The 13316-nt window shown below is 47.6% G+C and overlaps 3 protein-coding genes across 10 annotated transcripts in view; 1 reads left to right on the forward strand and 2 right to left on the reverse strand.

Annotated features, from left to right (window-relative positions):
- Positions 1 to 6488, forward strand: part of reln (reelin) — a 74521-nt gene extending 68033 nt beyond the window's left edge. The window contains exons 58-63 of one of the 2 annotated variants that reach the window (XM_076170589.1): positions 30 to 191; positions 273 to 430; positions 578 to 803; positions 914 to 1111; positions 1260 to 1358; positions 4907 to 6488. In XM_076170589.1, coding sequence (XP_076026704.1) covers positions 30 to 191; positions 273 to 430; positions 578 to 803; positions 914 to 1111; positions 1260 to 1358; positions 4907 to 5003 — 940 coding nt within the window. In that variant the 3' untranslated portion in view covers positions 5004 to 6488. The remainder of the gene's footprint in view (positions 1 to 29; positions 192 to 272; positions 431 to 577; positions 804 to 913; positions 1112 to 1259; positions 1359 to 4906) is intronic. The other variant, XM_076170597.1, reaches the window with a different exon arrangement.
- A 428-nt stretch (positions 6489 to 6916) lies between these two features.
- Positions 6917 to 7804, reverse strand: bncr (bouncer). The gene is made up of 2 exons (XM_076137808.1): positions 7764 to 7804; positions 6917 to 7304 (listed from the first exon to the last, which is right to left on the reverse strand). The coding sequence occupies exons 1-2, from the start codon at positions 7802 to 7804 to the stop codon at positions 6917 to 6919; spliced, it is 429 nt and encodes a 142-aa protein (XP_075993923.1).
- A 375-nt stretch (positions 7805 to 8179) lies between these two features.
- Positions 8180 to 12882, reverse strand: LOC143016369 (E3 ubiquitin-protein ligase TRIM21-like). Of its 7 annotated transcripts, XM_076170679.1 has the most exons (7): positions 12772 to 12879; positions 12383 to 12569; positions 12260 to 12282; positions 12055 to 12160; positions 11466 to 11962; positions 10943 to 11340; positions 8180 to 10512 (listed from the first exon to the last, which is right to left on the reverse strand). In XM_076170679.1, exon 7 carries the CDS (start codon positions 10407 to 10409, stop codon positions 8784 to 8786), a length of 1626 nt encoding a protein of 541 aa, XP_076026794.1. In that variant the 5' UTR covers positions 10410 to 10512; positions 10943 to 11340; positions 11466 to 11962; positions 12055 to 12160; positions 12260 to 12282; positions 12383 to 12569; positions 12772 to 12879; the 3' UTR covers positions 8180 to 8783. The 7 variants fall into 7 exon arrangements, with proteins under 7 accessions (XP_076026794.1, XP_076026810.1, XP_076026801.1 ...); XM_076170695.1 differs by having other exon boundaries at positions 10943 to 11962; positions 12466 to 12569; positions 12772 to 12880; XM_076170686.1 differs by having other exon boundaries at positions 10982 to 11962.
- Positions 12883 to 13316: the final 434 nt, after the last annotated feature.

The following is a 13316-nucleotide window of genomic DNA, read 5'->3' on the forward strand; positions in this document are numbered from 1 at the left end:
TTAAGAAGTGAGTTGTTCTCTCTCCTCAGGTCTGACTCGTGGCAGCTGGTACAGTCCGAGTGCCTTCCCTCCTCAGTCAACAACGTGGGCTGCTCACCATTCCAGTTCCATGAGTCTACGATTTACAGCCCGGTCAACAGCTCCACCTGGACCCGGGTCACGGTCCAGCTGCCCGATCACGTCTCCTCAGGGTAAGAACACACACACTTTAACCTCACTGCACTATCATGATGTCACACTGTTCCTGATCCTGATTTGTTGTGTCTTCCCAGAGCGACACAGTTCCGCTGGATTCAGAAGGAGGGGACGGGAGAGCGGCAGGGCTGGGGCGTGGACCATGTCTACATCGGAGAGGCTTGCCTGGGACTCTGCAGCGGCCACGGCTACTGCACAAACGGAGTGGTCTGCATCTGTGATGAGGGATACCACGGTAGGGTTAGGGACACTGGCGGGCAAATGTACAGAAATGCCATTCTGTATCACGAAACCTGCTCAGATAAGACGTCAAAGTCGGCCCTCAACAGCTCTGTCGCCTCTTCTCTGCCTCTTTCATCACACTCCTATTCTGCTCCAACAGGTGACGACTGCTCCCTCTCCAGCAGCGACCTGCCCAGCTCCATCAAGGACAACTTTGAGTCGGGCAGCGTGTCTCAGGAGAGCTGGCAGCTGATCCAGGGCGGCGGCGTGGGCAGCGGCTGTGGGCAGCTTTCGCCCCATGCCCACGGAGACTCACTCTACTTTAATGGCTGTAAGATGAGGCAGGCTGTTACCAAACCCCTAGACCTCACTCGAGCCAGGTACAGGTACTACCACAACGTGCAACACATAAACAAATGAGCGCCTAAAATATGTTATCACCCTCTAATCCTTCTCCATCTTTCCCCTGTGTCCTTCTGTTTCTGTCTCCCCACAGTAAGATCATGTTCGTGCTGCAGATCGGCAGCGTCTCGCAGACAGACAGCTGCAACATAGCTCTGGACCAGGCCGACACGGTGGACCGGGCCGTGCTGCTGCAGTACAGCGTCAACAATGGCGTCAGCTGGCACGTCATCGCTCAGCACCAACCCAAAGACTTCATCAAGGCGCAGAGAGTCTCCTACAATATCCCACTGTGAGTCAAAATAAAGACAGAATTACACTATCAGAAGGAACCTGGGAGTTAGTATATGTAAAATTGAAGCATGTCACTTTAAACAGAGTAAAGTAACGTGTGTGTGTGACCCTCACTGACCCTGCTGTGTCTCCTGTGGTCTCTCCAGAGAAGCCAGAGTGAAGGGAGTGATGCTGCGGTGGTGGCAGCCACGACATGACGGCGCGGGACACGACCAGTGGGCATTGGACCATGTGGAAGTAGTTCTGTGAGTACCCAATATCCGGTCCACCCCAGGGCCTCCCAGACTAAGAACCCCAGTCTGCCCCTGCCTCTGCCTCAATCTGCACACAAACACCACAGCATACTCAGTACACCTAGATACTGTTTCTATGCTCACAGCAGGTTTGGGTGTAAAGCAGTCAGAGTAGAAACGACTGCTGTGTGCTTTGCTTTGAGGGGTTTCGTCTCTGGACTGCTGCTCTGCGAATGACAGACATATGCATATATTCATATTTTCAGTGTCTTGTAGAATCTACACGTCTTCCCTTGAAAGGCAACATCATTCCTGAAAAGTGGAAGAGTTAAAGGAAGATACACTGCAGCAGCTTAAAGGCCTCCTGATCCGATTTTTTAAAAGGAGAAACCACCATGTTTACATATTAACTTCAGTTTATTGCCTTGGGGAGCACGACTGTAGTGAACAAGTGTCAAGTCTGGAGAAGAGAAGAGGTACAGTGTGTTTGTATTGACAGTGTGTATACATGTGAATGGATGGAGAAGGAGAACATGCAAACTAACTCCACAGAAAAGCCTCGGCTGGATTTGACCTCCTGACAGTGTCGCCTCACTGAGGTTTAAAAGTTTACTAAATACAAAAAACGGAGATGCAAGGTTTCTACAGGACACAGAAGATATGCACACGGTCATGAAGCGTTTGAAATGCATTCCCTGCATGTGTCTGTGGGTATCAGAGCATCAGTGTGGGTATCAGTGATGTGGCTGCTGATTGTTCATCCAGATGTGAACCCGATGCATTTGAAATGCTGCATACAGTCAATAGTGCAGATCGAGTGATACACACACACACACACACACACACACACACACACACACGTAGACATACACACACGCCTAACCTGAACTGTCCCTGGTGTAGCGTGGCCGTGACCTGCCGCCCCACACCCCCGCCCCCCTTCCCTCCCCACTCGCACTTGCACGGTTTTCAACAGTGTCTGCTGAAAAGAGTGACCGTGACCCTCACACTCTGCTCTGTTGTTTTATTTCTGTCTCTCTGCTCAACCGCTCCTCCACTCCTTCACTCATTCTTCCTCCTCCTCCTCCACCTCCTGCTCCTGATCTTTGCCTCACGCGCCCTCGCCCCCTCCCTCCCTCCCTGCCGCCGACGCTCACCCTCACCCTCCTCTGCTTGTGCCGCATTGTGTCCCTCCCCATTACCCTCCACTCACTGCGTCCTCGTCCTCCTCCTGTCCTGCCTTTCTTCCTCCTCTCCTCCTTCTCCACCTCCAAAATCCTCCTTTCTTTTCCTCTCTCATTCTGGCATACAACGGATGGACCACTGCTGTATATCTTTCTGTCTCTCCTCTCCTCACCTCTCTCTCTCTCTCTCTCTCTCTCTCTCTCTCTCTCTCTCTCTCTCTCCCTCCATCTTTGTTTACGCTCGCCCCACCACTCTGGATTTCACATCTGCTCTTTTTGATTCTCTCCCTTCCTCACTCTCCTTATCGCCACTTTTTCTTCCTCCAACCTCTTGACTCTCTCTCTCTCTCTCTCTCTGCCTCTCCTCGCTCCGGGCCCCCTGCCTCCCCAGGCCGGGGCTCATTCCCCCCCAGACCTTTCTGCGAGACAGCTGCCCCCTCCTCCTGCCCCTCCCCTCTCGCGCTCTAACCTCTGCTCTCTTCTGTATTCTGCTCCCTCTGGCATGGCTGTAGTGTCAGGTAAGTTCTCCGCCTCTTCCTGAATGCAGCCCCACCTCTCCCTCCCTCCTTACCCCCCTCCTCCCCCCTCCCTATTTCACTGCACACACACACACACACACACACCCTCCTACACTCTTCACTCTATCACCCAGCCCTCTTCATCACCACTGCCATAATCTTCATTTTTTCCCGCCTTAAGCCACGCCCCCAGACAGGCCCAGCCACTCACAGTGTCCAGGTGGAGGCTGAACAGAACAGAACAGAATGATGACAACACACAAATCAATTCTCATAACCTTTCAACACAAAGAGGGAAGAATGAAACTATAAAATCTTAACAGTTTTGCAGCAAACTTATGCATTTACTCAGAATATAATAAGCAACATACACAACGTCAATGGTATTGTGCGCGTGTGTGTGTATATGTGTGATGTAATCCATCACTGTACCTGTATCTGTGTGTTTTGTTCCTGCTGCTATTAGCTGAAACTAAGCTGACACACAATTCAAGGGTCCTACTTGAAAGAGATGAATGCTTGTGGGATCAGCATTTTATTTGATCAAAGCCCCGAACTGTGAATAAGGTGTGTGGTTGTGTAGAAGTTAAACTTAGCTTCACAACGCAGTGTTAAGCTTTTTGTTGCCCCCATGCACGCCTGTGTCAAAGAGCCAGGTCTGAAACGTAGACCAACAATAATATTAAAACAGAGGAGGAATGTTTCTCTGCCGTTGTGTCCACATGTCCACAATGTCCTGCTGGCTCTTTGTCAAAGCATGCGTGGGGAAACAAATGCTGCGTTCTGATGATAGTTTACTGCTCTACGTGCCGTCGGCAGTTCGGGCTTCATTTACTCATCATTCACAAACTAACACCCGCTGCAACGGGGCACAAAAAATAACGACTGGTTTCTTTGAGCCCGAGCTTCATCTGACTAACCGACCTCCATCCAGTCCCTGCATGGCTTCACAGATGGACAGCTTGCAGCTCGCCACCCCAACAACAACCTGACCCTGAGCCCAGAGCCTTCATACTGACTAGAAACACTACAACACACACACATCCATCACCACCCAGCCCTTCACAGCTCCACCTTCATCCATCAAGACACACTCCCCCATTCCCCGCCCTCCCAGCCCCTCCTGAACCCCCCGCGCTTTGCAGAGGCCACCCCTGCCTGCCCTGGCTGCACTCCTGGCTCACTGGCACCGCCCTGCTGGATGGAAGAGGCAATGAACAGGCTAAGCAAAACGCCACTATCTGCAGCTTCTCTTCTGTGTCTCTTAGTTGAACACCATCCTCCTTTTCTGCTCACCCCCCCTCCACTCCCCCCACCCAGCACCTTTTACGCCTTTGGTTGAATTATTTTCATTTCTCTCACTCTGACCTCAAACTCTCAGAGTGTCAGACTCGCCCCCTAGTCACCTGTGGTTGTATGTTGGTGAGCTCTGTGTTCCGTGTCTCGTCCTGTGACGTTTGGTGTTGTTGTGCTGCCAGTAAACACACATAGTTCTTCCACCCGTGTTCGCCCTCTAGCTTCTTGTCATGTGAACATAAACACATCCACTTGTGGTAGATTAGAGCCGTCCATCCTCTGAGGCTTGAGACTCATAAAGCTGTCGAGTGTTTGAGGTTATGGTTGAGACGCGAAAGAGCATTCCAGCATGGATTTGAGTGTGAGAGTGTATGGGAGCAGCATTCTAGCACTAGGGCTGTATGTGTGTGTGTGCGAGTGTGCAGTGTACGTGCATGCATGGACGACAGCTTGTGCATGGAGTGTTTGGGTTCTCGGCGTGCTGTACTTTATGCAATATAACGGTCTCACACTCCTCTTCCTCTCTCTCCCTCCTTCTCTCACTATATTTGTGTCCCTACAGCACCCGTAAGCAAAACTACATGATGAACTATGCCAGACAGACCGGCGTGCGCCACTACTACAGCCGCAAGAGGCGGGCACTGCGACAGCGTGCCTGAACCCTCACCGCCCTCCCCGCCCCCGCCCTGCCTTCCTACTCACCCCGCCCCCCGATGAAGGGATTTGCCCTCTGACCTGCCAAGCCGCCGTTGACCCCCCCCCCAGCCCCTGCCACGCACGTCCTCCTCTCCCGACAACGTATCGCCCTGTCGAGTCCCATCTACCGGAGGATTCCAGTCGAGCCTTGGACTGCCCCACCCCCTCTCCCCCACCCCCATCCTCTGCCTGACACATGGGCCATCCCAATCAGTTTACGCTACAGCCAATCAGGGCCTTCCCAACCACACGGGTCGGCATTAGTTGAAACTCAGAGGGAAGGAAGGAGCGATGCGGACGTTTTGTTTACTTTATTCCATGGACTGTCGGGATTACTAGTTGTTTTCTAATTGTTGCTGTGGTTTTTCTGACCCCTGTTTCCCCCCTTGTGATTTCCCCTTCCTCTGGCTTTATCCCCCTTTGTCTCCCCCCCCCCCCCCCCCCACCTCCTTCCCCTCTTTCCTCCTACCACACTGTGAAATTGAGAGATAATATATCACTGCTGAACTGACCAGCCAATGGGGAGCGTTTGCACTCCCAGTTCTTCTGAGCCGCCGGGGAGGACCACTCCACTGCCGCGAAGGAAGGAAAGAAGGAAGAAAAGAAGGAATGAAGGGATGAAGGAAGGAAGGAAGGAAAGAAGGAAGGAAGGAAGACCACGACGACGATACTGACCATGAAGAGAAATCACGCTGATGAAGATGCTAAAAAAATGAGTACTGTGTTCTTGCTGTTGTGTGTTTGTGGGTTCTTTTTGTGATGAGTTGACTGTGGTGTTCTGTTCATTTGTTTGTTCGTTTTCTACTAATTCATATGCTTTTAAGCGGGGGGAGGGGTGGGGTGGGCGGGTTGCTGGGTTCAGTTTCCTTTTCCTCATTTGCCAAGGGGACGGATGTGGGCAGGGCGGGACAAGCCCCGCCTCCACAGCGAGAAGGAACGAAAGAATTTTGCACGACGGGGGAAAAGAGAAAGGAAGAAAAAAATTAAAGACTGTACAATGTTTTTTTTTGTTTTGTTTTTTAATCATTTTTATACATGTTGGTTCCCGAAAATACAGATATTTATGGTAAATGGTTCTCCACGTAACCTATTTAAGATGCACTGTGTGTGAAATCTGTATGTTATTTTCGAGTGTTAAGTTATTAGGCAGTCGAGTCAGGCTCTCAGACTGCATCATCTCCCCCCCCCCTCTCTCTCGCCTCTCCCCTCCTCTCTTGTGCTGTTAGCCCCGCCCACCACCCACGCCCCCCCTCCCCTCTCTGCTGATTTCTCATACCTGGAGGTGAGGCTCTATTAGTGTTGTTTTTTGAAGTCTGTGTAATATGGACCCTCTCCCCTCAGTGTAACTCCAGTATAGCAATCTCCTGTATATATATGTATATCCACGATGGGGAGACCCAGCAGCCTTATAAAAGGGAAATAAAGAACTGTCCAAACCTCATACTGTACACAGTGCTGTGTCTGCCTTTTCATTCAGTGTGTGTGTGTGTGTGTGTATGTGTGTGTGTTAATGGAAGAAAACAGAAACACATTTTTGAGGTGCACAGCACTTTTACCATGGCCTCCCCTGGCCACCTCTTGGGGGCACCACTGGACAAACAAAAACAGGGATGTGATTAATATTTAAATATTTATTTCGAGGTCATTAAAATACATTAAAAATTGTTCTTTAGACACAGTAAAACATTTAAAAATGAGCAATTGCTGTGGTTTCACACCCAGTTTCTTCAGACTGGGTTTTCACACACACTTCTGCAGCCTCAGCATTGCTCAACGCTGAGGCTGCAGAGACGCACAACACTTTGTCGGTCCACACAAGCATCGCCCCCTTCCTGAAACGCCTGATGATGCTCATATTGTCGTGCCTCAGGAGTCTTCATTTACAAGCTGCGAGGCTGATCAGAGTGAGAACAAGGCAGAGGAATCTGGCCGTGACCCCGGGGCAGGAGTTACAGTACGGCTTGTCACAGCAGGCGTAGGTCATGTTGTAGACAGTTCCTTTGAAGTGGAAGTCGTGAACCTGGCTACAGTTATTTGCTGCCATGCATCCCCTGGCAGACAGGGCACTGTAGTTGCCATAGCGACCGTCTGCCTTGAAACACTGCTGCTCGGGAGGGCACTCTGTCAGGATGGGCTTGAACTCGCTCTTCTCCTCCTCCAGCAGGATGGGGCTGTAGAAGCAGAGCAGGTTGTCACACAGCAGCGAGGGCAGGAGGAGGTAGAGCCACAGGGAGGCGGCGCCCAGCTGCCGCAGGATCTGAGGCCTGCAGAGAAGATCATCAGGCTTTTAAACTGGCATTATGCAATATTTTGGTTTCATGATTTTCTCCTGGAAACCAAACATTTTACTGCTGAATAAGACTGAATTAGATTAAGTAAGATTTCCTGCTCCAACTGTTTTAGCACAGGAGGTAATCGTCCCACTGATTACAAGGTTAAGGTCTGAAGAGATCACAAAACTATTTCAACAGCATCTGCAACATTAACATTACCTGCACATTTGTCTGATTCTTAATCCCAATCACATAGGAGGCACTATTAAACTCTAAACCCCTCTATGAACAATAACTCTCCCTGTTGACCCCGTTTCTGCACAAGCCACGCCCACACCTTGTTTACACACCTGCATGTAATTTAAAAAAAAAACAACCTCCACCAAACGAGTAAGTAATCATGGTTCATTTATTGTTGCACTGCATTTATCGGTTTCATACAGCAATTACGCCTCAAAGTAGACCAGAAGGGTTGAAGGGTCAAAGCTCATGTTGATATTGCGTTCGGACTTTTATTGTTTAATGGTGATTAATGGCCCATGTATGTATTATCGCCACATTCGATTGTTAAGAAATCTGTTCAGCGTACTGCTCTGTAATGTATGTTAATGGGGGGTGTTTGCTACTGTTTATATGTATTTATCAAATCTTCAGTACTAACGCGTTATTTTAATCATCTCTTCTATGTTCACGCTGTGAGAGCGCAGGTTATCGCGAGATATTAATAATGGCGCGCGTGGCCCGGCTCTCGCGCTTGCCCACTCGTGTTGACTACCGTTGTGTACGTTTGTAAATGTAAAAGACGTTAAAACGAATATTTCGAGACTACAGAGGTAAGTGTTGAGTAATTGTACTGCCCAACGTGTAATACAGAGTAATAAATAAATTGTGGCAGTTAAACCTTTGTTTGTCGTGTAGGCAGTTAAATGGCGTAGTGACTAAAATGCGTGAATGACGCAGCATTTTCAATCATTTGGCATTCAACACATTCTTCCACTTGAGAATAACCTCCAGAATTGTGCCTTCATACGCTGCAACTTTAAACTGTTGACCTGAACTATGTTTTTCTTTCTTTTTGTTCTTTCAAATGTTTAATTAAAAGATAAAATGAACTTTGTTTGAACTTACTGTCAACTAACAGCTGCCAGCCAATCAGAAACCAGTATTTGTTTACAGGCGTTCAGTTGTTCACCAAAAAAAACACCTGACAGTCACCCAAGCTTTTTTATTACATTTGTTCCAATATTCCTGAATGTGACAAAGATCAGATCAAGTGGCTAAATTGATGTTGTTGTTACAGCAGTAAGAATTTCTTCCGAATGTACACTATATGTGTAGCTTGAATGACAGGAAAGTTTGTCCAAGTAAGAAGTAACAAGAAATGCAGAAAACACAGATATGATGTTGATATCAGTTGTACATTAGTTCCATTAAATAACAACAGAATTCTGTCATAAATGCATCAGAAGTTTACTGAGTGTGACGGACAGCTGAGATGACCAGAGGGGCGGAGTTTTTACCACCGGGACTGAAGTATGGGACGAGATTGTGAGTGAATGTGCAGCTAGTGAAGGAGAAGATCAGAGTTGCAGCCTGGACATCGTAAAAGGAGACCAAACCCTCTTCATAGTCCACAAACACTCCCACCTTCTCTGGCTTGGACTTTGCAAGACTCACAAAGCAAGAAGGGCTATCAAGAGCTAAAAACTTTTCATTAAATAACATAACAGCCCAGTAACCTTCCTCAGGGCTCAGGCTGATGCTCCCCTTCCTCCTGATCTTATCTCTGGCCACGCCTAAATTCCACTCAGTCTTTCCTTTGACCTGAACCTCAAAGTAAAATCTTCCTGAGGAGAAACTCTGCTTTCCTAAAACACGAACACATTTGTCAAATCTCTGTGGTTTGTCTGGGACTTTCCTCCAGGCGTCACCGTGACAAACTTGTTTGGCATCATCGGACAGGACGAGACTAGGATGAGCTGTGTCAGGATTCAGTGTCACATCCACTGCAAACTGCTGGACCCTCTTTAGCTGCACCTGCTGCAGCTTCATAACCTCTTTCCTGATGGTCTCCACTAGCTGAGCCACAGCTTTCACCACGCTCCCCTCATATGACCTTGGATGCACTCTGACCTGTGTCCAGTCCTTGGTGGGAGGAGCAGTGCTGATGTATGGGAAGCTTTGGAGGAGGTGGAGGAGGTCTTCAGAGTGTGAGAGCTGCCTCACCTCAGCAGCTCTCTTCATCAGCTCAGAGATTTCCTGCTGCAGCACTGTGATGAAACATTCAGCCTGTTTCTCTGTACTCGTCTTCTCCTCCACGGTCTTGATGAAGTCGACCTTGGATTTCTCCACATGGTGCTGCAGAGCAGTGAAGACCTGAACTCCATCTGCGTTCTCTCTGTCTGCAGCTTTTCTGCTGAGCTTTGCTGAGCGTTTGAACTCCTGGATCTTCAGTCGCCTCTGCTGGATCTTCTGCTGAATTTCAGCCTCTGACTTCCCCAGCTCAACCTTCTTTCCTTCATATTCTTCTTCCAGAGGAACAAACTCATGGTTCTTGTGATCTAAAACAGGACAGAGTGAACACACACAGGTCTGGTCGGTCTTACAGAAGAGTTCCAGAGGTTTCTTGTGCTTCTTACACATCCTGTCCTCCAGGTTGTCCACAGGATGGATCAGCTGATGTGATCGTAGCCGTGCTGTTGTCAGGTGAGGCTCCAGATGAGTCTGGCAGAAGGAGGCCTCGCACTTCAGGCAGGACATGATGGCTTTCAGTTTGGTTTCAGTGCAGAAGTCACACTGTACGTCTCCTGGTTTGGCAGCTGGCTGCTCAGATATGCTGCTTGCTTTGCATTCAGCCGCTTGTCTGAACTTGGCAGCCAGCTCAGATATGAATGTGTTCACGTGTAGCTCTGGTCTTGTCACAAAAACATCTTTACACAGGGGACACACACACTGGACGTTATTGTTCCAGTATTGAGTGAGGCAGGTTTTGCAGAAGTTGTGTCCACATGATGTTGAGACTGGATCAGTAAAGCTGTCCAGACAGATGGAGCACAGGAACTGATCATCCGACCACAGACAGATGGTAGCAGACATATCTTCACTGTTTGTTTTCTTTGAAGCTCAAATGAAGTTCTTGTAACAGCGGAAAACCTGAGACAAGTTTGGTGTTATTGGATATTAGCAGAATTTTTTTGTCCTAAAACGAAATGAAAAGGCCTCATGCTCAGTTTCATCACATGTAAACTGTGTCGCTCCCAATGCTGCACACAGAAGGATCAGACTCTAAAACTACTTAATAATAGTGATGTAATAAAACTAGATAAGTGATGCCATCCAAAGTAGCAAAGTTACAACAATGATGTCATGCTTATACATTATTAAATGTAGTTCATATTTGGCTCGTGGTGAAGTGCCATCAGCACCTCAAACTCTGTCAATGTGTTAATGTTGGGGAAATTAAGAACTGTCCACATCTCATATTGTACACATTTGCCTTGTCATTGTATCCAATACTGTGTGTGTATGTGTGTGAAAACTGGCAACATATTTTTGAAGCGCACAATAATTTTGCCAAAAATGCATTAAAAATCTTAACAAAATAATTTTCATCCATCACTCCAATTTACCACCATCACAGTAGTTTCACACCCAGATTCCTCACACACTTCTGCAGGCCTTCAGCTTTCCTCCATGCTGAGACGTACATCACTTTGTAGGTCCACACAAGCATCGTCCCCATCTCCTCCTGTGATGCAGTGGAAGAGGGACCTTGGTGTTGTGTAAGTCACACATGAAGCCCAGGGTCAAGCAAATTTGCTGTAATCTGGTGTTTCTTTCGTGATACCCAGTAGTATTTTCAGGTCAGCAGCAGGCTTATGCAGGTGATTCCACTTGTCTTTGAAGCAGCAGGCGTGGATGAACTTCCAGACTCCCCGATGGGAACCACAGAGTTCGGCATGGAGACAGAACGTGAAGGGAGCCGTAGCAGCTGGAGCGGTGCAGATCAGGCGGACGTTGATGGGAGCTAACTTGGAAGAAGGAGATGGAGGATCGGACTAATGTAAATCCACACACACTCACACATGCACTGTTAAAAAGGCAGATCTGTATTATCTATTAAGATGTATTTTGTACATATGTATAGATCACCTAAGCTTCCTTTGTGATCCCATTGTTCTGAATGTGAAAGGCCTCTACACCAGCTGTTTCTTCCTGAAGCTGCTCCACTAAACCAGCAGAGCCATTTATTAGTAAACAGAAACGGGTGCGTCATCAGAGGCGTTGCTTTTGAAGTGGGCTTTAGTTTTTAATTACCTGCTTGGACATGCATGAGTTCCCATTATTCAGAAGATTATTTACACTTTCACAAAACTGAGGCAAAAGATGGGAAACGGTGCCATCTTCTGGCAAGTGTCATGAAGGCAAAGGAAGATCCTGGACTATTTCATAGCCAGTGGCAGTAAACGTTGAATGTCACATAGTTGTTTTGTAATCCACATGACGAGTCTGTACTTCACAACATGTCTTTCTCCTAAACTCCCCCAAAGTAGGCGTCTGTGGTCACTTCTGGTGAAACATCTTGCTGGAGTCCTCTATGATCCGTAGGCTGAGGGATAAGAAAGCTTCCCGTCCTTGTACAAAGGCTCCTGAATACAGAGAGATAAATGGAAAACTTGCAGTGCCACCGCTGACTTAAATATTGTGCGTAATTAGTGGATTGTGCTCGGTGGTTTCTCACAGTCAGTTCCTCCTCCGTGCTGGCGTCCCCCCAGTTGTCTTCTTCCTCTTCCTCTGTGGGGTCGTAGCTGTACAGAGGAATCAGCCTGTGGCGTAAATCATCTAATCTGTAGCATGAAACATCATAACTGTGATTAATGCAGCAGAAACAAAGCTGTCAGTGCTTTGTTGTGTTGTGTTAAAACCAGTTGATCAGTAAAACTCACCTTCTCTTTCTGACACAAACAACCTGAAGAGAAATGCAGCAATAAACACATAAACACAGAAAGGAATATAAACCCGGCAGTGCAGTCATGTCAAAGGAAATACACACACAAACGAGTACTTACTATGACTACCACACATCCCAACATGGTGATTAGCAGAAAGGGGATGAGAACAGAGTAAACGGGGAATCCAGTGGTAGAGTTACCGTGCGGCGCTCTCTGCTCCATCACCTCCTCCATACTCCTCTCTGCTTCTCAGCTCACACCTTTGTGACACATTCAGTGGAGTGCTGCCGTCTTCATTTCCCAACTTCTCACACACACGCACACACACACACACACACACACACACACAGGCGCGTCAGGTTTGAGCACACACATTAGCGTGTAACTTTGCATGACTTAGAATTGTTCCTGACTGGAAGTGTGATGTCGGTAAAGAACGCCTGATCACGCACCCCTCCCCCCTCGCAGCTGCTGTTAACCCCCTGAACGAGGAATGACTGAATTACCTGATTGCCGGTTATGTGTTGATCAGGTGAACATGAACACACACTTTTGCCTCTGGAGCGTGTGGACCTCAACCCGCTGAATGACATTCCTGAGCGAGGAGTGGATCTGTTCAGCTGAACTAGATTTTTGTTTGCTTTGGTCGAAGAAACTGAAAGTAACTCGGATTCAACAGTATGATACTAATAATTATGAGATTAGAATATCTAAGCCGACATAATAAAGGGAACTACTAGACAATGTTATTTTAATTCAAATGGCCAAACTTTAACACTCTGGAGGCTTAAGTCATTTTTGTGATCTTATCTTTCATCTTTCATCTTTGTGACCTAAAAAGAACTCAATCAGAATCAAACAAACCCTTTTTTTTCAGTTTTTGACAATCCTGGCAGAAATGTAAATATTTTCAAAAAGTAATTTATAGTAAATAACAGCACTGTTTTTTTGGGGGGGTTTATAAGATAGTGTAACAGATTGCAGTGATCCATTTGAGGATACACACACATGTAATCTCTCCTTCCTCCAGCAGAGGAAACACTGTCTCCTT

Source organism: Genypterus blacodes, unplaced genomic scaffold, assembly GCF_046128005.1.
Source record: "Genypterus blacodes isolate CSIRO-AG114 ecotype Tasmania unplaced genomic scaffold, CSIRO-AGI_Gbla_v1 ptg000015l_1, whole genome shotgun sequence".
Classification (NCBI taxonomy): Eukaryota; Metazoa; Chordata; class Actinopteri; order Ophidiiformes; family Ophidiidae; genus Genypterus; species Genypterus blacodes.

Bases quoted from the DNA above. Each gene is read 5' to 3' on its own strand.
- bncr (XM_076137808.1), bottom strand. From the start codon at position 7,804: ATGAGCTTTGACCCTTCAACCCTTCTGGTCTACTTTGAGGC. The intron at 7,305-7,763 runs GTAATTGCTGTA...TCTTCTCTGCAG, and splicing joins CTTCTGGTCTACTTTGAGGC to GCCTCAGATCCTGCGGCAGC.
- LOC143016369 (XM_076170726.1), bottom strand. From the start codon at position 10,409: ATGTCTGCTACCATCTGTCTGTGGTCGGATGATCAGTTCCTGTGCTCC.